At 40.9% G+C, this 24712-nt stretch overlaps 1 protein-coding gene across 6 annotated transcripts; it reads right to left on the bottom strand.

The window, feature by feature from the left end:
- Positions 1-1256: 1256 nt before the first annotated feature.
- On the bottom strand, positions 1257-22805 carry PRPF3 (pre-mRNA processing factor 3). 6 transcript variants are annotated; one of them, XM_008695714.2, is made up of 16 exons: positions 22669-22803; positions 20006-20194; positions 18891-19021; positions 16765-16911; positions 14193-14276; positions 13809-14029; positions 12814-13120; positions 11994-12160; positions 11159-11238; positions 8733-8876; positions 7952-8051; positions 7665-7778; positions 6508-6626; positions 6141-6224; positions 4229-4290; positions 1257-1611 (listed from the first exon to the last, which is right to left on the bottom strand). In XM_008695714.2, the coding sequence occupies exons 2-16, from the start codon at positions 20148-20150 to the stop codon at positions 1465-1467; spliced, it is 2052 nt and encodes a 683-aa protein (XP_008693936.1). In that variant the 5' UTR covers positions 20151-20194; positions 22669-22803; the 3' UTR covers positions 1257-1464. The 6 variants fall into 6 exon arrangements, 5 of the variants coding, with proteins under 5 accessions (XP_008693936.1, XP_008693938.1, XP_008693937.1 ...); XM_008695716.2 differs by lacking the exon at positions 22669-22803 and adding an exon at positions 22546-22563; XM_008695715.2 differs by lacking the exon at positions 22669-22803 and adding an exon at positions 21406-21483.
- Between the last annotated feature and the right edge of the window lie 1907 nt (positions 22806-24712).

Consider the following 24712-nt stretch of genomic DNA (forward strand, 5'->3'; position numbering starts at 1 on the left):
ATACATTTTTGAAGTTGTATATAAATTATTTACACACGTTATTGTGACAAACCCTTTAATAAAAGCAAAAGCACTTATTTCTATGATAATGAATGTTTCCCCTGGATTTGCTTAAATCAAGAAATATCAAAAACAAGTTCAATTCTCTGGCTCCCATCTCACAGATACAGAGATGATTACTAGCAAGGACCCAGTTCATTGCTGAGGCCTGGTGAGCTTTTCAGATTTCATCCTGCTCCAGGAGTAATTAGTTAACCTCACCTATCTGGGTTATAGTTTACTTATCTCTAAAAAGAGGTTATACTAGTTTTTCCTTAAGGCCTTTAGCAGTCCCTGTCTCCTTCCACCTCTTTTATCCTAAAGCTCTCTCATACTGTTTTAAAATTAGAACTCTAACTAGGACCTGAAACACATAAAACTTAAAAAAATTTTATAATAAAGAATGTTTTAACTTCTGATCAAGTACCCATTTTCCAAGACTTCTTGGTAAACTCCAACTGGAGGAAGTTATGGGAGTTCTAACAGCTCCTGTGTTCAATCCATTCCCAGTATGTCCTCAACAGGCAACATGAAATGAAAGTGTAGGTATGGTAAGAATTTTAGACTTCAATGGATACTTATGCTGACCTAAATACTCCTAAAATCAAACCAGAGACATTACATTCTTAAACAGAACTACATGTAGTCAGATTCTTTGGAAATGAAAAAAGTAACTACACATTGTCTTTTAGAAAAAGATTTTCGTTTTTTTTTTTTTTAATTAGTAAAGAGAGGAAATAGGCTAAATTCCCGAATCCTATTCCATTTTACAAACGGACCCGTAACATTCTCCTTGGGACTCTCCCTGTGTCCACTTGACCCACAACACACATTCTCATATAAGCACCTGTTTGGGGCAATGACTTCCTATTAAGACCATAGCCAAGACCAGAGGTTATCTGCCTTGTGACTCTACTGAAGGTTAACAGGTAAGACACTCATTTGTTCCATCCTTTTACCCACTTAACACCTCCTGCTTTACTCTGCTCCAGGAAAACAGTATTTATCACTCTTGCTCCAAGATGACGTGAGAAATGTCCATCAGACATGAAAAATACATATCCATCCGTTCATCCATTCATCCATTCATATATACACAGATATCAATGACAAAATTTTCTTTTTCCACAGCAATTGCTAGAAGTTGGGAGAAAAGATCACCTGAAGACCCAAACTCCAATACCTATAAGTGTGTGAAAAATATCATACCAACTTTAAAAATAACTCTTTAATCATATGCACATATGGGGAATAAAGGGCAGCACCAGGCTGACTGGGGAAGGGACTAAGGTGTTTTCCCTTTGTCCCAATGTCAGCTTGGCACAGTTCTGAGATCACACACACAAGTGGGACTGGGTTGGGAAGTAAAATAAGAGGACTGAAGAGACAAAGGCAGGAGGGGAGAGGCAAGGGCTTGCAGTAGTTTCAGTCGGTGGACTCCAACACAGATTCACTCAGCGCAAGGTCCCAGTAGTGTTCAGCCCCATGCTTTTTGAAGTGCTCTCGAGCCATGTTCTCTGTAGGGCACTGTTTGAACTTCATCTCCCCAAAGCTCCGGTCTTTGGCTGTACCCTGGGAAAGAGAAAAAATCTGTAATAAGAACCCTGCAATTTTTTTTAAAGATTTTATTTGTTTTTCTAAGTAATCTCTACACCCAGCGTGGGGCTTCAACCTACAACCCCGAGATCGAGTTGTAGGCGCCACCAACTGAGTCAGCCAGGTGCCCCAAAACACTGCAATTTCTAATTTAAATCAGATATAATACTCTTTCCTAAAACCTAATAACAATTTTGAGGCACCTGGGTGGCTCTGTCAGTTAAGCATCCGACTCTTGATTTCGGCTCAGGTCATGATCTCAGGGTTGTGAGATCAAGCCCCGTGTCAGGCTCTGTGCTCAGCAGGAAGTCTGCTTAAGATTCTCTCCCTCTCCCTCTCCCCCTCCCCATGTGCACATGCACACACACACACACTCTCTCTCAAATGAATAAAATTTTTATTTATTTTAAAAGACTTTATTTTAGAAAGAAGCAGGGCCATTGTGTGTGCACAAGTGAGGTGGAGGGGCAGAGGGAGAGAGAAGCAGACTCTCTGCTGAGCAGGGAGCCCCACGGAGGCTTGATCCCAAGACCATGAGATCATGACCTGAGCCAAAGGTAGACACAACCGACTGAGCCAACCAGGCACCCCTTAAATAAATGAATCTTTAAAACCTAGTAACATTTGTGTAGCAATGTGCCCAGTTGAGCACTGTTTTATGGTAAAATATTCTAACCTCCATTCCCTTCGATATTTGTGTGAGTCTTCATGAATTTATAGGCATAAAGGTTTCAATTTTTTTTTTTAAGATATTTATTTATTTGACAGAGAGCGAGCGAGCACAAGTAGGGGGAGCAGCAGGCAGAGGGAGAGGAAGAAGCAGGCTCCCCGCCGAGCAGGGAGCCTAATGCGGGGCTCGATCCCAGGAGCCTGGGATCATGACCTGAGCCGAAGGCAGATGCTTAACTGACTGAGCCACCCAGGCGCCCCAAAGGTTTTAGTTGTTTTGACTGAATGGAGGATGAGGAATTCTGTGCTCTGATACCTGGGTGAAAGAGCAAGTCAGGAAGGACTATGGAGGGTGAGATGGAATGAACTACTTACCCACCAGGCCTCAAGGACTAGATTTGGGCCTTTAAAGAGAGAACCAAAGGCTGAAAGGACTCTTTCCACTGAGACTCAGTGAGACTCTGTATACAAGCAGGAGGCTTTGGGGCCCACTGGCCAAGAACAATATGAGGGCAAGGGGAAGAGGGGAACAGGAACAGCGAGGGGCGGGGGGTACCCAAAGAGAACTACAATAGAAAAACATACAGTACTGGGTGTAATCACAATCTTGCCAAAGGCACCAGCAGCAATAGCAGTCATAAAGTGCTATCTCCAGAGACTTTCAGGGATAAAATTCCAATAAGAAGCTAGAGTAGAACCTGGCTTGTTCCTGAACCTGAGATACAATTCCTGTGGACTCTCAGAGATAAATGGAGAGAAATTGGAAAAGATGAAGGGGTTGGGATCTTAAATATGCAGGTGGGGTATCATGGTTATTATGGTCTAATTTGTATGCATAAATTGGAGGAGTCTAGGATAAGACAAAAGGATACATGAAGAACATTAACAATTGCCTATAAAGAGTGGTCTTAAAGAATCAGAGAATTAGAAGGGGACCATTTCAGTAAGTGTTCTTCTGTGTTATTAGAATTATTTTAATAAGCATTTACCACTTTTGAAATAATACTTTTGTAATAAAGAACTAGTTACTAAGCATGAGTACATTTAAAAAATAAAAGATATACATGTACTCAACATAAAAGAAAAAATTAAAACATTAAATCAACACAAAGGTAGAAAATATTTACAATGTAAAAAATGTATCTTGGAGTGGGAAAGAAAGGATTCCTGCAATACATCAGGATAAAGATATAATTATTCAAGAAAGAAATTTTTAATGCTTGCTGGAAAAACAGGATGGTATTTTATGCTTCACAAACAATGAACAATCCTTAATTCAATTCTTGGCCTGAATAAGCATATTTATTAATTCATTTTTCAGAATGAATACTGGTTCACTAAGATTTCAGGGGCGAGGGAGCTGTATAACCATAAACAAGCTCCATTTTACAGAGCACTATCATATAGTAATCTACTTCTGCTCAGAAAAAGACTGACAAATAGAAAGGGAAAATAATATCCACATTTTGTAGACAAACCGACAGTAATTGATGTTAAAGTGTCTTGACACCCAGTTGAACAGCTGGTGAGTGGTACTGCCCAGACTCCCAACTTTATATTCTTAAGTCTAGTACTTCTTTCATTATATCCAGACTAAAAAAATCCCACAATGATTCATTCTTCTCTTTCCACATCTCATATGCATGACTGTGAAATAAATGACTTAGTCGAGAATTTGTATTCTTGCCACCAGTTTTGCACACTCTCCCCAGGTGGCATATACTATATACTCATCAATTTGACTAAAATATAAGCAGGAAGAATCTGCTGTCAAACATTTACCAATGAATTCTGAAAAGAAACATGAATTACTTAAGGAATCAGTCATTGCTTAGTTTTACCACTCTACCGCTCCACTAGAATGGTAAAAACCACCAGGAATTAGCTACAGTTCTGCTTCAGTGTTTAACAGAAGATCACCTACCTCCCAGACTAGTACACATTTGTTGGTTTTCTTCACAGCTTCCTCATCAGATTCCTCATCATCTGGAAAAGACAATATAGCTAAATCTTGCTCTAGACATAGAGACCAAGATCTAGCTTCTAAACAAAGAGTACTCAAGTCTACCCCAATTCTTTTAAATATCATCCCCCCTTTGCCATGTATCAGGGTCAAATGTCTTTTGTTATTTTTATTTTCCCCAAATTAGACTGAAAGCTCCAAATAGGCGGAGATATTAATTAATTCAACATTTACTGAGCACCTACCATATATCAAGAGCTGCCTCAGGTACTGGGAATAAGGGGATAAATAAAAGACAAGCAATCAAAAATAAAAACTTGTCCTAAGGGGCGCCAGGGTGGCTCAGTTGGTTAAGTGTCTGCCCTCAGCTCAGGTCATGATCCCAGGGTCCTGGGATTAAGCCCCACATCGGGCTCTCTGCTCAGTGGGAGCCTGCTTCTCCCTCTCCCTGCTGCTCTCCATGCTTGTGCTCTGTGTCAAATAAATAAATAAAATCTTCAAAACAAACAAACAAAACTTGTCCTAAGCACTCTGAGAGCCAAGCTTCAGATGCTAACATAAAGAGTCCCTTATCAAGGAATTTTTAATCTAGTGGAGAAAGAGGGCAGATAAACTAAGTGAAAATATCTTAGAAATCTTGCAAAACAAAAGAAAATATAGGTCAGTTGTAGTAAAAAGTGTACCTTAAGTAGGGCACGAAAATACTTTAAAATTTAAGAGGGCCAAAGTTAGGTAAAATTAAGAAAGTAAGGCTCTCTATGCATGTTAAATGCCAACCCAGGTCTTTAAAGAAGGGAAGAATGGGGCGCCTGGGTGGCACAGCGGTTGAGCGTCTGCTTTTGGCTCAGGGCGTGATCCCGGCGTTGTGGGATCGAGCCCCACGTCAGGCTCCTCTGCTATGAGCCTGCTTCTTCCCCTCCCACTCCCCCTGCTTGTGTTCCCTCTCTTGCTGGCTGTCTCTGTCTCTGTCAAATAAATAAAATCTTTAAAAAAATAAATAAATAAATAAATAAAATAAAGAAGGGAAGAATGAATATTGATAGAAAAATGACGACAGGAAGGTATCAAATATATACATGTAATTTTATATTTTACACATATATAAAGTTGGGCAAAAGAATAAAAGTATATATATATTTTTTGCCTTCAACCCTTTAAAAAGCTTTTTTCAAAAAATACTCAGACAATGCACACGTAAGTGCATAGCTTATGTCACCTGTGTAGTTCAGGTGGTGAAGCGTCTGCTTTCGGTTTGGGTCATGATCTCAGGGTCCTGACATCAAGCCCCACATCAGGCTCCCTGCTTAGCAGGGAGCCTGCTTCTTTCTCTGCTCGCCATTCCCCCTGCTTATGCTCTGTTTCCGTCAAATAAATAAATAAAATCTTTAAAAAAAAAAAAAGCATTCACAGCTTGCTGAATTTTCACAAACTAAATACACTCTCATAACCAGTGACCAGGCAGACAGGGAAACCAGCTGGTAGAAAGGCCTTAAAGGTCAAGCAGAAAAATAACTAACACACATATCATCACACAATAAATACTAAAGTCCAAATGACTAAAATTTATAAAATTCCTGAACAGGGGCACCGGGGTGGCTCAGTTGGTTAAGCGTCTGCCTTTGGCTCAGGTCATGATCTCAGGGTCCTGGGATCAAGCCCCCCATTGGGCTCCCTGCTCAGTGGGGGTCTACTTCTCCCTCTGCCTCTCACTAGCTCTCTCTTTCAAACAAATAAATAAATAAAATCTTAAAAATATGTAAAAATAAAATTCCTCAACATTATCAAGTGTGAGCAAGTGTCACTGGGAGGGAATAGATGAATGGACAGAGTACCATCCCCACCTCCCACTAAATTCCCTCTAACCCCCATTCACCATCTCCCTTTGTGTTAGATGTCTGTTCATCCCATTTTATCCGATGCAGCATAAGACGCTTAAACTTCTTCTGGGCCTTGGGGCCTGGAAACAGAGAGAAGGAGAATTTTGCCAGAATTGTGGAAGATGATGAAGTAGAAAGAACCTCTGAGATCATTTGTTACTCAGACCTTAATGCGGTAGTTGAAGAATCCCAGGAACCACATCTTAGGTCCTTCTACTCCAATAAACACCGAAACAGAAGCCCAGGATATTATACCCAGGTGTGGCTCTAGAACTCTATTTTCCTCCTTTCTCCCCACCATTCTAATCACTTCAAGGCCGAGGGTTGCGTGGGGACGGTCTCCCTCAGTTTTTTCAGACTCACCCCCTTCCACTACTACCACGTTGACATCCTTGTGCAGTACCACCACCCCTGTCAGGTACAGCTGCCCAGCATTGGCCTCAATCTTGAACTTCTTGGCTGGGTTGCTCAAATTTCGAACTCTGGAGAAGGGAAAGTTTAGTTATGGCTTTTGTTTCAGCATCAGTAGCTGCCTGAATGGAATGGCAAATAAACAGATGGATCCAAAATGGTTTTCTCTCTAAAAATAAAGGCCTTTGAAGTAAGCAAGTACGCTAATGCTTGAAAGATAGAATCAATGAATCTCGCAGTAATTCCACTGTCTTATACTTCAAAGCCTAGTACTGTACACCCTACAACAAACAGCAGGTAATCCAAATTAACTCTAAGAAAGGAGAGGTATTTACCATCATCTAAAAATATGTGTAAGCTAATTGTTTTTGACAGTATAAAGATCAAATTCTTTGTCTCCTAGATGCTTATGACGTAAAATAGAATGCTACGCAAGGAAAATTTCTAGAAGGCTACACAAAAAACTGTTAGTCACACTTAGGGATCAGAGAGTAGGAAGGGGACATTCAGTAAGGGCTTTCTGTAGTATTAGATTAAAAGAATTTTTTAATGAGCTTTCACTACTTTTACAATAATGTACCACTTTCATAATAAAGAGCTAGTTATTAAAAAGGAGCGCATTTTAAAAAATGGAAGGTACACATGCACTCAACATAAAAGAATAAAAATGTTGAATCAACAGTAATACAGAAAATATTTACAATGTAAAAAATGTACTTCGGAGTGGAAATAAAAGGATTACTGCAAAAAGTGAGGATAAGAATATAGTTTCTGAACAAAGAACTTTTAATGCTTCCTGGAGAAATAGGTTATTTTATATTTCACAAAGGATGAATGATCCTTAGTTCATAGGTTGGTCTCAACAGGTATATTCATTCATTCATTCTTCAGAACTAGTACTGGTTCATTGAAAAGCCTCAGAGATAGAAAAGTAAGTCTTTAAACCTGCCTCATTATAAAAGATTTACTAGCTCCTGATTCATGCTGGGGTCATAGAAGAGAGTGGGGACTGGTGTTGGGTATGCTTTACACCACACTGATTCTGCCTCAAGCACTTGGAAAATTTTTGATATTTCTAAGGCAAAGGCTAGCCCAGATTGGACACCTACCTATATACAGATATGTGTACCCCCTGTGAAATGTCTTCTTTAAGCTTTTTAATTTTCTTGACCTTTCTCTGTTCTGCTGTAAGTTTTCGGGCAGCGTTGGCCTCTTCATGCGCTCTGTCGTGACAGGAAGGACATCCACAAGTGAGAAAGGCATTGAAGATCAGAGGCAAAGCTGAGGGAAAGAGAGAGCAACAGAGGACTCTCCCCTCCCTCCAAATATGGATCCCCCCAGAAGAGTCTGGGAAAGGTACTTGCCCTGGGTTTCCACCCAATCCCATGGCACTTACTTCTGTCTTTTTGCCATCTGAGCTCTGACATGGGCTTCTACCTTCGTGGGGTCTTGAACAGCTTCTGTTCCTAATACTCGCATCAAATTTGAAATTCTCACTGCACATGGAGAGAGGATAGAAAACAATTCTCCAGCTGGGATAACCTGTTATCTCTTCTGAATTCATACGGTTTACCTATTTCAAATCTCCGCTCAAAGCTCGTTTCCTCCACAAACCCTACCTTGAAAAGTCCATCCAGTTAACTCAGCAATTGTAGAAGGACACACAATCTAAATAGTTGGTCTATGTTTACCTACACTGCTTGAAAATTTATGAAAGATAAGGAACTTAATTTCTTTGGTATTTTTCACTCTGATCAAAGCATTTAGTGAAAGATCCTACATATAACAATGCTCACTTAAAATATTACTGAATGATAATGGGAACTACAGGAATGAAGGTCCCTTTTAACAGTATTTTCATTTTTCAAATATTAAGTATAAAACAACTTTATGCACACACCGCAGCTACTATCTTCATGAATTTCAAGACCATTATTCTTCCAGGAAGATCACACTGTTATATATTTTTATACTTAAAAATAAGCCTTAAATGACCTCTACAGTGAATATGTTGACCTGTCTTAAGATTATAGAAAATGTAAGAAAAGGAAGGAAAAAAAAATCAATGAATGATTCAGAAATGGAAAGCACCCAAATATAGGGGCATGCGAAAGTTCCTCTAGAATTAGAGATAAACAAATGCACCACGCTTTCTTCCCTGCCTCTAAGATATGTACCTTTGGGTTCTGGAGGAGGCATCAGGCCCAGCCTGACTTTCTCTTGTAGTTCCTTCTGTGCTTCCCTCCTTGTTTGCCTTCGAAGTTTCTTCTGTTCCTTCTTGGTAAGATATACCCCCAGAGTAACTGGTGTGTCATTGTCAACTGCCAGGTAGAGAAATGAAAGTACACAAGCATTAAGCCTATTAGAGGAATGTAGGTGAATATCAATCACATTAACAGAAACTTGAATTGTTACTATTTTTAGGTTGTAATAATGGTAGTATGTTACATTTTTAAAAAGCATTATCTTTCATGAGAGTGTTCTAACTTGTTTTTTCTTGAAGTTGAACCCTTTAACTGAAAAGTGGCAAATACAGAAAACAAAATGAGAGCTGCTCCAGTTGTATTATATGAGGATTTGGGGTAGGTGGGGCCAAGATGATGAAATTTATAATTTTAGAGTTCTAGGGATTGGGGAAAATCCTCCAGACTCCCAGAGCAGGTTTACTCAACTTTTTATTTAATTTTACTTATTATTATTTTTAAAGGTTACTTAAGCAATGTCTACATCCAAAGTGGGGCTCAAACTCATGACCCTGAGATCAAGAGTCACATGCTCTTCTGACTTGAGCCAGGCAGGCGCCCCCTCAACTTTTTATTATTTTTTGATGATTTATTTTATAGAGAAAGTGTGCGCACATGGAAGTGGGGAAAGGGAGAGAATCTCAAGCAGACTCCCCACTGAGCGTGGAGCCTGATGTGGGGTTCCCCTTGATCTCATGACTCTGAGATCATAACCTGAGGTGAAACCAAGAGTCAGATGCTCAACTGAGCCACCCAGGTGCCTCTCAATTTTAAAAGCAAACAAAATCCCTTATGTTCTTCTAATGATCCTCCATACTGATGACATCTAAGTAGACTCTGATTAAGTAATAGTCAACGATTATCATACACTGTATTACCTTAAGGTCTCAATCTATTTTTCCAAATTTACTAATTGAGGTATTATCTCCTCTATTCATCCCAAATCTGATGAAAGTGTTAAAATCTTTTATGATCTGCATGCTTTTTTTTTTTTAAGATTTTATTTATTTATTTGACGGAGAGAGAGACAACCAGTGAGAGAACACAAGCAGGGGGAGTGGGAGAGGAAGAAGCAGGCTCCTAGTGGAGGAGCCTGATGTGGGGCTTGATCCCAGGACCCTAGGATCACGCCCTGAGCCCAAGGCAGACGCCCAACGACTGAGCCACCCAGGCGCCCCTGATCTGCATGCTTTTAAGAAGATGTAACAGCTAATATTATCTCTACATGTGAGAAAGTTGTGTGTTCTAAGTGATTTACCCAAGGGATTCGGCTAGTTAAAAACACAGCCATAACTAAAACCTATCTCTTTTGATTAAGCCAACAGGCTTTTGCCACAAAAATGATAGAAAGGGTAAAGACAAAGAAGACTGAAGAATGGCAGGTATTTAGTAATGGTCTACAAGAGGAGTTGGGAGTCAAAGATATGCATGCTTTTTATTTTTTATTTTTTTAAAGTAGGTTCTGTGCCCAGTGTGGAGCCCAACATAGGGCTTAAGCCCACAACCCTGAGATCAAGACCTGAACAGAGATCAAGAGTCAGACGCTTAACTGACTGAGCCACTCAGGCATCCCAAGAATGACTTTTAAAACCCACCTTGTTGTATACATCAGTGAAACCATCTCTGGAGTAGGCCTCAATGCCCTAGAGCGGCACTGTCCAATACTGCAGCCAGCAGCCACATACATACACTACCTATCTATCCATCCTCTTTTATTTTTTTTTATTTTTTTATTTTTTTTAAAGATTTTATTTATTTATTCGACAGAGATAGAGACAGCCAGCGAGAGAGGGAACACAAGCAGGGGGAGTGGGAGAGGGAGAAGCAGGCTCATAGCGGAGGAGCCTGATGTGGGGCTCGATCCCAGAACGCCGGGATCACGCCCTGAGCTGAAGGCAGATGCTTAACCGCTGCGCCACCCAGGAGCCCCTATCCATCCTCTTTTAAAGATTTATTTATTTATAAGGAGAGAGAAAGAGCGCGCCTGCACACGAGGAGCAGCAGCAGAGGGAGAGAGAGAATCTTAAGCAGGCTCCACACCCAGCACAGAGCCTGACAGAGCTCGATCCCACGACCCCGAGATCATGACCTGAGCTGAAATCAAGAGTCAGATGTTAACCAACTGGGTCACCCAGGCGCCCCGCATATACTCTATTTAAATTGAAATTAATTAAAATTGAAGATAATTAAAAATGCAGTCTTTCAGTGGTATTAGTGCACCTCAATTTTCAAGTGCTCAATAGTCACAAGTGGATAGTAGGTACCGTATGGTCAGCACGAGTAGAGAACGTTTTCATTATCACATGAAGTTCTATTGGATAATACTTCTTAGAGCCTTAGTTGAGTAATCTATACATTACCTGGGGGGTTGAGTTGGGCTGGATGTTCAACAAGATTTGTGATTCCAAAATAATCTTCTCTCTTGGGATTTTCCTCTGTACTAAAATTGGAGGAAGAAGGAAAACAGGATATGTGAGTAGAAACAATTCCGAGAGAGAGAGAGTCTCAGAAACACAATGAAAAAGTGCACTCACCATAATGTGTTCTAGCACTTTTTAGTGTTTGTATATCTACAACATCTAATCATATTACACAGGATTTTCAAGATGAGAAAACTGGCTCCCACTAAGGTTGGACATACTCTCCCCACTAATCATTCAACCTTTTTCTTACCCTAACATCCCTGATGGATGTCACACTCTCTCACTAGTAACAATAACTCCCTGCGACAGTGGTTGACAAAAGGAAGGGTAAGGGGAAAGGCTGAAACACAGTCTCCCAGAGCCATGTATCAGAATTACAGAACGGATATAATTAAAGCTCTCCGAATGTTTCATAAATGCTTTATTTACCATTCTCTCCCCATCAGTTAAGAATCCTTCCTCTATTCTAGGACTGGATCTTTAAGAAATATAAAAACCTATTATAAGTAGCAGAAAAATGTAATTAAGAAAACTATGTATAACAAAAGCAAATATAAAATTTACATCGTTTCTCTTTTAGATTATGTGTGTCTGTTTCTTCCTACATTAACCCCCAAAACGAAAACATTCTATACAACATATTCTTCATGAATATGTGAGTCTCTGTGCAGTTACTTATTTCCCCAGGATTTTAAATTTTGCTTAATGCATGAGCATCATCTCTCCCAATAAAACTCTAGCCTTATTAAAAGGTATTAACGAACAGACTCACAGGTCAAAGCCATTGGGGATGATGTAAGAGTCCCACCACTCAATTTCAGGGATGTCTCCTTCCTTTAACTCTTTTTTAGGAGCAATGAGGGCCAGCCTAGTTGAAGTATGGATGCCTGTTTTTCGAGCTGCCTGTGAGATCTCTGCCTGCAGCTTCTCCAGTTGAGCCTAAAGACAAGATAAAGCAAGACGTGAAATTGGAGTCACAGCAAACAGGGACATGACAGAACCCCAATTTTAAAGCACTCTCTTGTTGAATTCTTTATGCCTAATGCAAAGAGTTCATAATTTCTGAAAGCTTAAAAGAAAAGAACCTTCTACCTTTTTTATCCCTAGCTGACTTACATACAACTACTCTCATCACCACCCTTCACCCCACAGTGTGTGCCCACAGCAAATATGCAGAAATGGAATTTTATGAAAACACCATTCTTAGAGGATGAAAACAAGAGCAAAACTCACTGAATATACAGTCAATTCAACTCTCCACGTGTGGAGTTAATTTATCTGCAGTAAATAACACCAGGCTAGCTTTCCTCAGTCAAGTGTTCTGAATTGTTTCCTTTCACTGTTTGTATGTGAATTTTCAAACTCAGTTTTATTTCCACATAGGCAGAATGTAATTAAGACAAATCAGCTAAAAATCAAGTATTATAGGAATAAGTGAAGTATTTTAAAAATTAGTCATTGCTTTATTACTTGGGTATCTAATTGCCTAAAACTTAGAGAATTGAATTGATAGTATTTTAGGACTGTATTAAATTTCCTTTGTTCCCTTCCTAACTTCTTTGAAGTTCTAGGTTATATTCTAAACCAGGTACCTTTGTCCGTAATCGTTGGGCAATCTTCTCAAATTTGCCCTTGTCATGGAATTTGAAAGTGCGTCTCTGGCGCTGGGAAGGGGCAATTGAGACTCGGGGGTCAAAAAAGGTATTAGACTCCATGTCTTCTGATGGCTTTTCTTTTAGCTGTTGTTTGAATTGTTCCCTTTTCACAGCACGAATATTGGCCTTCAGAGTAGGCATGCGGTGTGTCAGCTCAATCTCCTTGCCTGTTGCGTCTACAGTGCGACCTTGCTCATCGAGAATCAGTGGTGTAGGTTTAGTTTGATCTTTTAACTCCACCTTCCTGAGAAATAGCCCACAAAGAAATAAATGTCACGTGGGACAATAAATAAAGCAAACAAAAACAAAAGAAAATAAGACAAATCAAACCCAACAAAGGGAACAGGTTACACAATTCTAGGGAACATAAGTCCATCAGTGAATAGCAGTAACACCTTGATTGAAAACATCAAACTGAATATTTGAGTACAGAACACAATCAGATGAAATGTGTTTATATATATATTACATTGATAAGAACTTGCAATCCTATATCACTCCTGAATTTCTGAGTCAGACATAATATGCCAAACCAACTGTAAGTGCTAAATGTAAAGTCTATCATCCTTACGCAGCGTAGAGAGCTCTCAGATCTGGAATCACTCACTATGATTTAATGGATTTGGCTCTGAGTTAGGAACCAGGGGACCCGGTTCTAGTCCTAGCTTCAACAATAGATGAATAATCTTAACCTCAGTTCTACCAATTGTAAAAAGAAGATAAATTCTGCAACACGGAAGCTAAAAGAAGGTAACTGGTATTTATTAAGTATGTAAGAAATATAAAACTAAGAACTGACGTAGGTTCCTTGGAAGAAGAGGGTAACATTCCAAGGTTTTGTTGTTGTTGTTGTTGTTGGTTTAACTTTCAAAGGTACTTATTGCTTCTCCAGCTTCAGAAATAATAAGAGATTCCATGAAACAGATACTCACGGGGGAGCAATGCCCATGGCATGGAGATTGGCCAGGCCCACCATGTTGGCATTGCCAATGAGCCCTGGCTTCAGTGCCAGCTGGGCTTGGATGCGGGCTTGTAGTTCAGCTGCCTTCCTTGCCTTCTCAATGGCATCATTCATGAAAGTGGCAGCCTGGGAGGGCTGAATAGTGTTGCCAATTGGAAGCCGCTCTGGTTGGGAGGAAGAAGGAGTCTTTGGCTGTGAGACAGAGAAAAAGAAGTCAGAATCAGAATTAGACAGGCAGACAGGTCACACACACAGACTGGTAGACTGTGGGGTGGAACATGCAGTCACCTTCCAGACTCTCAAATGAGTGGACGACAAGAAATTCTTACGCTAAAGAGTCTTCTTTTCACAATACCTGAGGTGTGGGGGGGCTGATGAAGCTCAGCTGTTTTTTCCTTTCCTCGATTTGCCGTGTAGCTGCCTCCATCATCTGTTTGATCTGTTCTCGATGGGGAAAAGTTAAAAAACTGTTAACATCTTTTTTTTTTTTTAAAGATTTTATTTATTCATTTGACGGTGGGAGAGTGAGAGAGCACAAGCAGGGGGAGCAGCAGAGGGAGAAGGAGAAGAAGGCTCCCTGCTGAGCAGGGAGCTTGCCGCAGGGCTTGATGCCAGGACCCTGGGATCATGAAGCCGAAGACAGACGCTTAACCGACTGAGCCACCCAGGCGCCTCAATATCTCTTTTTTTATTTGTCCTATATAGGTTCCTAAATGTAAAGGCTTTCAGGTCTAGAGAACTAAAATTTTTTGAATGAACCCATCATATTCTGCCTGTACCACTGGATAGAAAAGTAAAGATAAGCTTACATAGCTCAGCACTGAAACTTTTCAACCCATCATTCTATTGAAGGATTGGCATGTTAGGTAGTAACATAACTTGATAATTAAGACTCAGGTTAAGTGTCCGACTCATGTTTTTTGGCTTAGGTCATGATCTCTGTGGGATGGAGCCCTGCGACGGGCTCCATGCTCAGCAAGGAGTCTGCTTGGGATTCTCCCTCTCCCTATCCCACTGCTTCTCCCCTCTCTCTCTCAAAATAAATAAATAAATCTTAAAAAAAAAAAAAAGAAAAAGAAAGACGCAGGTTAAGAGAAACCTGAGCTTGAATTTTAACTCTGACGCTTAATGCTTGTGTGACCCTGGACATGGTATTTAATCTCTAAAACTCCAAGTGTCTAAAAAGGGTAAAAATAGTACCTACATTACGAGACTATTATGAGCATTTAAACAAAACTCCTAACAGAATCCACACAAATTAACATACTTTTTAAAAGTATATTTATTTATTTTTTGAAATTTCTATACCCAACATGAGATTCGAACTCAGGACCCTAAGATCAAGAATTGCATGCTCTTCCGACTGAGCCATCCAGGTACCCCAAATTATACTTTTTATGAATGCCTGCTTTGGGTAACTGGAGACAACAAAGCAAAGACCTGTTTCCTAGCCTCTGTAAAACCCTTCTTTGGTCCTCAAGAATACAAAAATAAGCTTTGAGAATACAATCAAGTAACTCTTCTTGAATTTTCCAAAAGAGACCTTGCTGCCAAGGTGCTTCAATATATTTTTTAAAATGTATCTTTAATTTATTTTTAAAGTTTTATTTATTTAAGTAATCTCTACACCCAACGTGGGGCTTGCACTCACGACCCCAAGATCAAGAGTCCCATGCTCTTCTCACTGAGTTCACCAGGAGCCCTTTTAAAATTTACTTTTTTAATATTTTTTTTGAGTAGGTGATATATTTACATAATTCAAAATGCAAAAAAAGGTACAAAAGGGCGTATTAAAATTTCTTCCACCCCTATTCTAAATAAAGCATCAGTATCAGTTTCTTTCCTTGCAGAACTACCATATATAGATATAAATAAGCAAATTCAGGGGCAACGGCGTGGCTCAATCGGTTTAGTGTCCAACTCTTGATTTCACCTCAGGCCATGATCTCAGGGTCATGAGATTGAGCCCCGCGATAGGCTATGCGCTGGGCATGGAGCCTGCTTAAGAGTCTCTCTCTCCGTCTCCCTCTGCCCCTCCCTACCTTATAAAAAAAAGAAAGAAAGAAATTCATCTACCCATCCATACACATATATGTATATATTCTATTTACCTTCCAAGAAATTTTAAATGGTACAAGAAATATTTACTGTTTATATGGTAACAAAATTGTTGTTTTTTTAAAAAGACACTTTATCTGAGAAAGCAAGTGAGAGAGAGAGCATGAGTTGGGGCAGGCGGAGAGGGAGAAGCAGACACCCCACTGAGCAGGGAGCCTGACATGGAGCTCAATCCCAGGACCCCAGGATCATGACCTGAGCCAAAAGCATACGCTTAACTGACTGAGCCACCCATGCGCCCCCAGATAATTCCTATTAAAAAAAAAACAAACACCACCACAAAGTCAGGGCACCTGGGTGGCTCAGTCAGTCAAGCGTCTGACTCTTGGTTTTGGCTCTTGGATTGAGCCCTCTGCTGGGCTCTGTGCTCATCACAGAGTCTGCTTGGGATTCTCTCCCTCTGCCCTCCTCCCCTGCTTGCGTGTGTGCTCTCTCTCTTTAAATAGTAACACCTAAATGAAAAACAAAAACAAAAAAACCCCACAAACCCTCCAAACAACAAAGTCAACTTGAAATTACTTTTAGTGGATTATATGGTCTTGTCTCTGCATTATACCTGGAAATTCTCCCCTGCCATCAAGCCAAGTTCTGATTATTTCAATAATTTTCTCAATGATCCAATGAGGTACGCACTTGCGCAAATGATGTATGTAATACACCTTGTCTGCCACATAATCACTAAATACAATTTTAATAGCCTTCCCCAATGCTAACTACTAACTCAAATTAAGGTCACAACAAATCTGGACCCACGCATCTCTTGCTTCTTCAACTCATAAAATCACTGCTTCCAGTTCCTAATTACTCACCTGGAGCTTAGTTAGCATACCAGGACTCTCTGAGGGAGGCCCAGGGATCACTTCAGGCTCTTCTTCCACCTCCTCAAAACGGGGTATCCGTCGCTTCTTTACTCCTGATGATTCCTTGGAGATCTCAGAGTCATCACCGAACACTTCCTAAGGAAACCCAAGACGAAAGAAGAGTTGTCTCCCTGCCCATGGAAGAAGGGAAGAATCATCCTAGTCCCTGTCAGCATTTTGTGGCTTTTCCCAGAGTCCTCTAGACCCTCCACCAAACAGACCATTTCACCCAACTTCATCATTCTCCTACTCCAGTCAAGCAAATTTCATCTCCATGTCCTTATAAGTGTTCCCATCTCAAGGTCTTTACAAATGCTACTGCCTACATTTATAATGATTTCCCTCAACTTATCCACACCCTTATTCCAAATCCTGCCTGAAACTCACCTCCTCCAGGAAGTTTTCCTCATAAATAATCTCATCCCACTCTGATCAAACTGTTGTTTCATATCCTCTTAGCACTTAAGACCTGGGTTCATACTACATAAAATTACACTGCTGATATTCTGCTTGCCAAGTGTTAAGTCTTTCAATGTTAGTACTTTCTCCCAACTAGAGTCTAAGCTCTTCCAGGACAGGGGTTTTCTCTTTCTTCTTCAGTATTCCCCAATAACACTTGTTCTCATCAAACAATGGGAACTCAAATATGTTGACTAATTTGCAAGGTGAATTTAACAGGACCAAGAGTGGCCAACTGGAAGGGACAATGGGAAAAAGCAAATGTACACACCGGTGGTAGGCTTTGGGTGACATCCCCTCTTCACTAGGAGGGCTCGTGTTTTGCAAGGACATATCCTCGGCCAGGGGCGAGCGCTTCCTGGAACTCCTACAGTTCAAGAAAAAGGACTCTCCCATAATATATTGTGTGGGGTGGGGACTTGAATGGACCAAAATGGGACCCATATCCCAAGGCTATCTAGATACCTCCTTCAAGAAACCATTTTGATTAATCCCACCCAATGTAGTCACTTCGTTCACAGCATGCCTCAGCACTTACACAGCCACATGCCCTGTTACAGCACTAGCTTCACTCCACAGAGCTGTGTATATTGTGGGTCAAGCATTCCCCCTTAAACACAACAAATTTAACATCAGTCTGACTCTACAGTCAACTCTAAAATGTATATGAAACTGCTACTTAGATTTTATAATTTGTGACTGTATTTTGTTGTGCCCCACCTTAAACTGCAAATTGCTTTCAGGCAAGGACTATTTCTCATTCCTCTGAACACCTTACAATGCCTTCAACACAAAAGGCACACGGTTCTCTATTTCTCTTGGTACCAGAGCCTGGCCAGGGACCAAGCAGACATTGCTTATTCACTCTCTGTGCCTCAGGAAAAGCAATAGGATAGCCGAGGTATCAAATGCACTTTGGAAGGTTTGATGGGAGTCACAGAAAAGACTTTTTTTAATGGAAGAGACAGAAAAGAGATAGAGAAATCAGCCACGTGAAGCGCAATATTGAAAGACTGCATAACGAATCAGCAATTACCAAATAAAAAGGGAAGGAGGTAAGACAGTAATGATGGTCCTCTTAAGTACTCCACTCATGGGGCCCGATGACCAACAATATGCTATGCAGCAAACAGTAGGCTCTCAAGACACACAGTAAATAATAATTTTTCTTAGGTATCCCATCTACAGGTCCATTTCAGAGAAACCTCTAAAAAGAGCAACAATGAGGTCTACAGCAGTGGAGTCACATTCTGAATCAATCTATTAGTTATCAAGTAATCCAAATAAAACCTTAGAGCAATCAATTTATAGGTAGTAGCAAGGGGGAGGGCGGAGGAGACATAGGGAAACCTAAGAACCAAAAACTCCTAACTGTACATGAAAAAGGACAAAGCTATCAATTGTTTCCTTGGAGTATTTCAACCCATGAACTTAGGTAGTTCATCACCACAGATGGTGATAATACAAGTTCACCTCCTCTCCTTTAATGTCTAAGTACCTCTCTTGAATATTATGTATTCTAATAGTGGATATCAAAGTGTGAGCCAGGTAAGCTCAGCAACTTTGTTACCATTTAAAACACTCCCAAGCTCATCAGATAGTTAACTGTAACCTACCTTCAGCTCTCTTTTTCTGCTCCTGTCACTGCTAGACTTGGAATGTCTAGAGCTTCGGCCTTCCTCCACAGCCTCAAACAGTTTGTCCACAAATCGGAGAGTAGAATCATCAAGAAAAGGTTTCAGATGATCTGACAGGAAAAAAAAAATGTGGTAGGGTTGAAAAAGTAAGAGTACTTGTCCAATACGAGGCATATAATAGACACCAACACTGAAATTTTATCCCTAGGAGGGAAAGAAATGTTTTCCTAAGTTCTTTGTAGGATTCCCATAAATCCTTTTACATTGAATGACCTTACCTTTTGAGGTCAAAGTACTGTTAGAATTTTTTGCAGTAGGAAGTAGCACAGCCAGAGCAACCTATTCAGGTTGAGTATCAAAGTTTATGATGAACAGGGTGCTTGGGTGGCTCAGTTAGTTAAGCACTTGCCTTTGGCTCAGGTCATGATCCCAGGGTCCTGGGATTGAGTTCCGGGTCAGAAGGCCCCCTGCTCAGCGGGGAGTCTGCTTTTCCCTCTCCCTCTACCCTTCCCCCTTGTTCATGCTCTCTCTTAAATAAAATCTTAAAACAAAGTTTAGGATGAATAATCACCCTAACTCTTCCCAAAGAACAAGCTCTAGGAGACTACCATAAGCAAATTCTACCTTCCTCAACTTTTTCCATGTTTTTTTTTCCCCCAGAAAATCTGATATATTTAGATGTCAATCTGAATGGAATATACTATCTACTTTAGCATATTCCTTAAGTAAATATAACTTAACTAATTCAATGCATTGGTTAAAGGAAGTTAGTCTGAGATTCGAAATAGGACACAAATGGGGTGCCTGGCCGGCTCATTTGGTAGAGAAAGCATCTCGATCTCAGGGTCATGAGTTCAAGCCCCACGCTGGGTACAGAGGTTACGTTAAAAAAAAAAAAAAAGTAAGTCATGAGTAGTATAAAAAATAAGAAAAAAAGCAAAATTAGTCACTTCCCCTATTTCCATTATAATGCAAGAGAAAATAAAATGTGGCTTGATCTTTTCAGATACTCCCAACAGAGAATTTGGGGAAATTCAAAGCAGTGTTTGGGATCAGGCTATATGTTAAGTCCAAAGATTCATCGAAGGACATACCAGCTGCCTTCTTCTTGTCCATGCCCTTCCCCACACAGTTCAGTGCTGCTGTGACCACTGTGGGCTCTGAGAAGCCCAGCACCCTCTTCACTGTCTTCTCTATCCATGGTTTCAGCTCATCCAGCTCCCTCTTAGACAGTGCCATTCTTCAGGAAAGGGAGGGTAGCTCAAATGGATTAAGTACTGCACCTAAAAAGAAACCAGGAAAAACCTCTTTTAGAGGGTAGGAAAAGACCATTCCAGGCAATGTTTAGTATATCGGGAATGCCATCTTCACCCTTATTCTCAATCAGGCAAGTGCCTGCACTTCATTTCAAACCAAATACTTTCCCTAAAACCCATATTTCAAAGCAGAAAGAACCACATTCTGTTTGTAACCCTAACTCATTAAGTATCAGTGGATCAGCAAAATCTGTGGAATAAACAAGGAAACCCTGGGAATAATCTAGTCTGAGAAATGAGTTCTACCTTCTTTTTTGATCCTGTCATAACAAGGACTGGAAAACATATAACCTGAAAACAAGACTGAAAAGTCCACCCAGAGACCAGCTTTTCTATTCCTCCTGCTTCCAGGCAGGCATTCCTTAACCCAGCCGAGACGTGTAGGTTTCCCTTCTTTTAAAGGATGAATAAAAAAAAAAAAAAAAGAGGGCTTATCCAGATCAGTCATCCTATATTAAAGCTCATAATCCAGGGTGCCTGGGTAGCTTAGTCGGTCAAGCATCCAGCTCTTGATTTTCGCTCAGGTCATGATCTTGGGGTTATGGGATTGAGCTCCTCGTCAGGCTCCACCCTGGGTTTGGAGCCTGCTTGAGATTCTCTTTTTTCCCTTTCCCACTGGCCTTCCCCCGGCTAAGGAAAAAAAAAGCTCATAATTCTGGGGCGCCTGGCTGGCTCAGTTGGTAGAGCATGCAACACTCAATCTCAGGGTTTTGAGTTCAAGCCCCACATTGTATGTTGTGTGGAGCCTACTTTAAACAACTAAAAAAAAAAAAAAAAGCTCCTAATCCTTAAGAATGTTGTCCCATTTCTATATAGTCATATTCATCCCTGTGGAAATTCTGTACCCAGATCATTTTCTCTCACGTTCTACAGGATCTGTCAGTTGACTTCATAAGACTAATCCCTTAGCTCAGAAAAGAATACCCTAATTTTGGATGTACTTTCTCTCTCTCCCCTTTCATCTTTACACTTCTACTTTTTAGCTTAGCAGAGAAAACACTATCATAAAAGACCTTCTACAACAAATCTGTTATTTAATGCAAGTTAGTATAATTCTTCAACATTATTCATGTTTATATTTTGCTCTCCTACTTAAATAGCAAAGCTCATGAGCATAGAGAAAATTTTGTTTCTCTGATTTTCTCCATAAGTGCCTAAAGTCAATAAACAGCACTGACCTCAATTTCCAAGCAAACTTCCTCCCAGCAGTGCTATAAATCAGGGTCTCTGGGAGTCAATCTTTCAAGATGTTTTAAGACATCTTTTCTCCTAAAAGATAGTCTGATTAATTTCTACTTTCTGAGCAGGTTTATCTTCTATAAGACCTGTTGCTAAACAATATATTTAATTTTGGTATAACCACAGGAAGCTAACAGATTAAAGTCATGAAAACAGGAGTGAAAGATTTTGTGACTCAGGGTCATGTTGTATGAATAATTCTGTGGCAGCTCTATTCACCTCTCATGAGATAGCAGTACAGCCTATAAATTTGTACATATTAAATGTGCATTACTCAAAAAAAAAGCATACTCAGGCACCAAAGAGAGGGAAGAAAGAGCTCATGCTGAACATTTGGAACACTGAACTCTATTTACCAGCTTTGGGACAAGTAATTCCTCTGTGCCTCAGTTTACTCATCTTACAAAATGAGGCCAATTCCCATACCTAAATCATTCTTCATCATTCAATAAATACTTATTGCATAATTACTAGGTCTCAAGTAGTGTACTGTGTGCTGAGGATACATACAACAGTGAACATAACAGACAATCCTCGCCTAAACGGGTCTTATATTTCACTAGAACTGAATCATGGGATAGAAAGTGTAAGCAATTTGAAAATCCAAAGCAACAAATGAGGTACCACTCTATCAGATGAAAAGTGTGCCCAAGTACCATGTTAACAAATGTATTCAACTTCGACCCAATACTCTAGGACACTAAACAGCCAGTGAGCAAAAAAAAAGTTTCCAACAGTAACTAGCTTTGTCACTAATCAAATGTTCAACAATAACTGCCTGGGGCGGGGCGCGGTGGGGTGGGGGTGGAAGAAGAGGAAGGCAGAAGGATCTCTGAATGAGCAGGTAGCAGAATCCAATTTTCTGAAGAATTTCCTTACTCCGTGCTCTTTGCTGTAACCCGAGTTTCCTCCCTGCAACCCCCATTCTTCTGTTTGCTCTCTCCCTATCTCCGACCGCCTCCCTACCCCACCTCGTTCTCCCCAAACTCATCTTAGAGCTAGTCTCCCCACCCCGTCCCCTTCCCGCCCCCGCCCTTTTCCTCCCTATAATCTCACTCCAACCCATTCTCCCTCAGAACCTTGTACTTCTTTCGGCTTCCTTCCCACTGAGCGTTCCCGCCTCGGTCCTCCCCTTGGGCTGAGCCCTGGCCTTGCCGCTCAGACCGGAGGATACCCTCCCAGGGCCCGGGGCCACTACTCACCTCACAAACTTCAGCCCCTGAGACGGAGCCCGAACGTTACACCGGAACCGGAAACCCTCCGATCGCCCTACGGCCTGCCGTCGCTACCGCCACAGCCGCCGCCACGCCGCGGTCCCCCGACATGTGACGGGGAAGGGCCGGGCCACCGATTCGCGCAGCCGTAGTAAGCACTTTCCCCTCGGCGAAGCGCATGCGTGCCGGAGCCGTAAAGTTTGCGCGTGAAAGTTCCTACTTCTTTAGGTTTCTCCCGCGAAATCTGGTTAACTAGATTACTGCGCAGTTAATGTTGCCTGAAGCAGAAATTGGGCTGCTTGCTGTACTCCTAGTGCGAATAAATGCGCTAAAAGCGGAGCTTCTGCGTTCGGGGTAAACGAGCCTATCTGGTAGAAACTAAATCATCTGAGAATCGTTTGTCGCTAGCATTAGCCACCCCTCTTTAATCTTTCTCCCTTACTTAAGCATGGTGCCAGAGACCACCAAGAAAAATGACGAACACAGGAGGACTCTGAAGATAGCAGCCCCCCATCTGTGCCTAATATTTATTGTTTCATTCGTTCACTGACGTAATACTTGTTGACTGCCTACTACTATGTGCCAGGCATCCTCTGACAATCTATATTGCTTAATGATTAAGACCATGGGCTTTAGGGGCGCCTGGGTGGCTCAGTCCGTAACTGTCTGCCTTCGGCTCAGGGCGTGATCCCAGGGTCCTGGGATGAGCCCCGCATCAGGCTCCCTTCTCCACTGGGAGCCTGCTTCTTCCTCTCCCACTCCCACTGCTTGTGTTCCCTCCCTCTCTCTCTGGCTGTCTGTCAAATAAATAAATAAAATATTAAAAAAAAAAAAAAGACCATGGGCTTTAAAGTCAGACTGCCTAGATTTGTATTCTAGCTCTCTCACTCATTAACTGTGACAAAAGGCAAGTTACTTAAGCCCTTTTTCCTCACCTATAAAAAAAATCCACTTCATAGGGCTGCTCTGAGGACCACAAGAATGAGCGCAATGCACTTAAAACAGTGCCTCTCAGGGTTCAATAAAGCTACATTATAAATAATAATAATAATAATAATAATAATAAATTATCTAAATGTGTAACAGACATTTCAAATTTACATGATGAAAACTAAGCTCCTGATTCCACCCCTCCCCCCCCCAAAGAACAGCTCCCAGTCTTCATCCTCAGTTAATGGCACCTGTATTCTTACAGTTATGCAGGCCAATAATCTTGGAATCTTCCTGGACTCCTCTGTTCCATTGGCCCTACTTTCAAATATATACAGACCCATTTGCATCTCACCACCTCCACTACTCTCATTTTTATGCTTGGGTTATTTTAGTAGCCTCCTGCTTTCTCTCTTGCGTCCACTCTGCCCCTCCTTAGTCTCATTACCTAAGCGTAATAAGCAAATTATCTAGTACTAGAATGGCAAGTACTATAGAGATCATGTAAACACATCAGAAAGGTCATTATCCTCGTGCTTAAAACCATCCCTTGGCATTCCATATCACTGAGTAAGATGCCCTACAAAATGCCCCACTCCATTACCTCTGTGATCTTATCTACCATCACTCTTCCCCTCACTCATTCAGCTCCAAAATCCTAATCCCTTTTGTTCCTTGAACATGCCAAGGATAATTTCACCTCAAGGCCTCCGAACTTGATGCTTTCTGCCTGGATTGCTCTTAATCCAGATATAGGATTTGCTCCCTCCATCCCCTTCAGATTTTTATTCAAATATGACCTCAGTGAAGCCTTCCCTGATCACCCTATTCAATTCTGAAGATTGTTTGACACTCTGGAGTCCCGATTTTTTTTTTCCTTTTTCCATAGTACTTATCACCTACCACACTAGTACTAGTTTATGTTTATTCCTTATCATTTCACTCCCTCTGGTAGAATATAATCTCCTTAAAGAGAGGAATCATTGTCACTGATATATCCTAAATGTCTACAGAAGCAGCCGGCACAATTAAATAAATAAATATTTGTGTTTCAGCAGCGTAAAGTCTGTTTTTCACCTAAGGAATGGAAATGCCTTAAGGC

Source organism: Ursus maritimus, unplaced genomic scaffold, assembly GCF_017311325.1.
Source record: "Ursus maritimus isolate PB19 unplaced genomic scaffold, ASM1731132v1 scaffold_12, whole genome shotgun sequence".
NCBI lineage: Eukaryota > Metazoa > Chordata > Mammalia > Carnivora > Ursidae > Ursus > Ursus maritimus.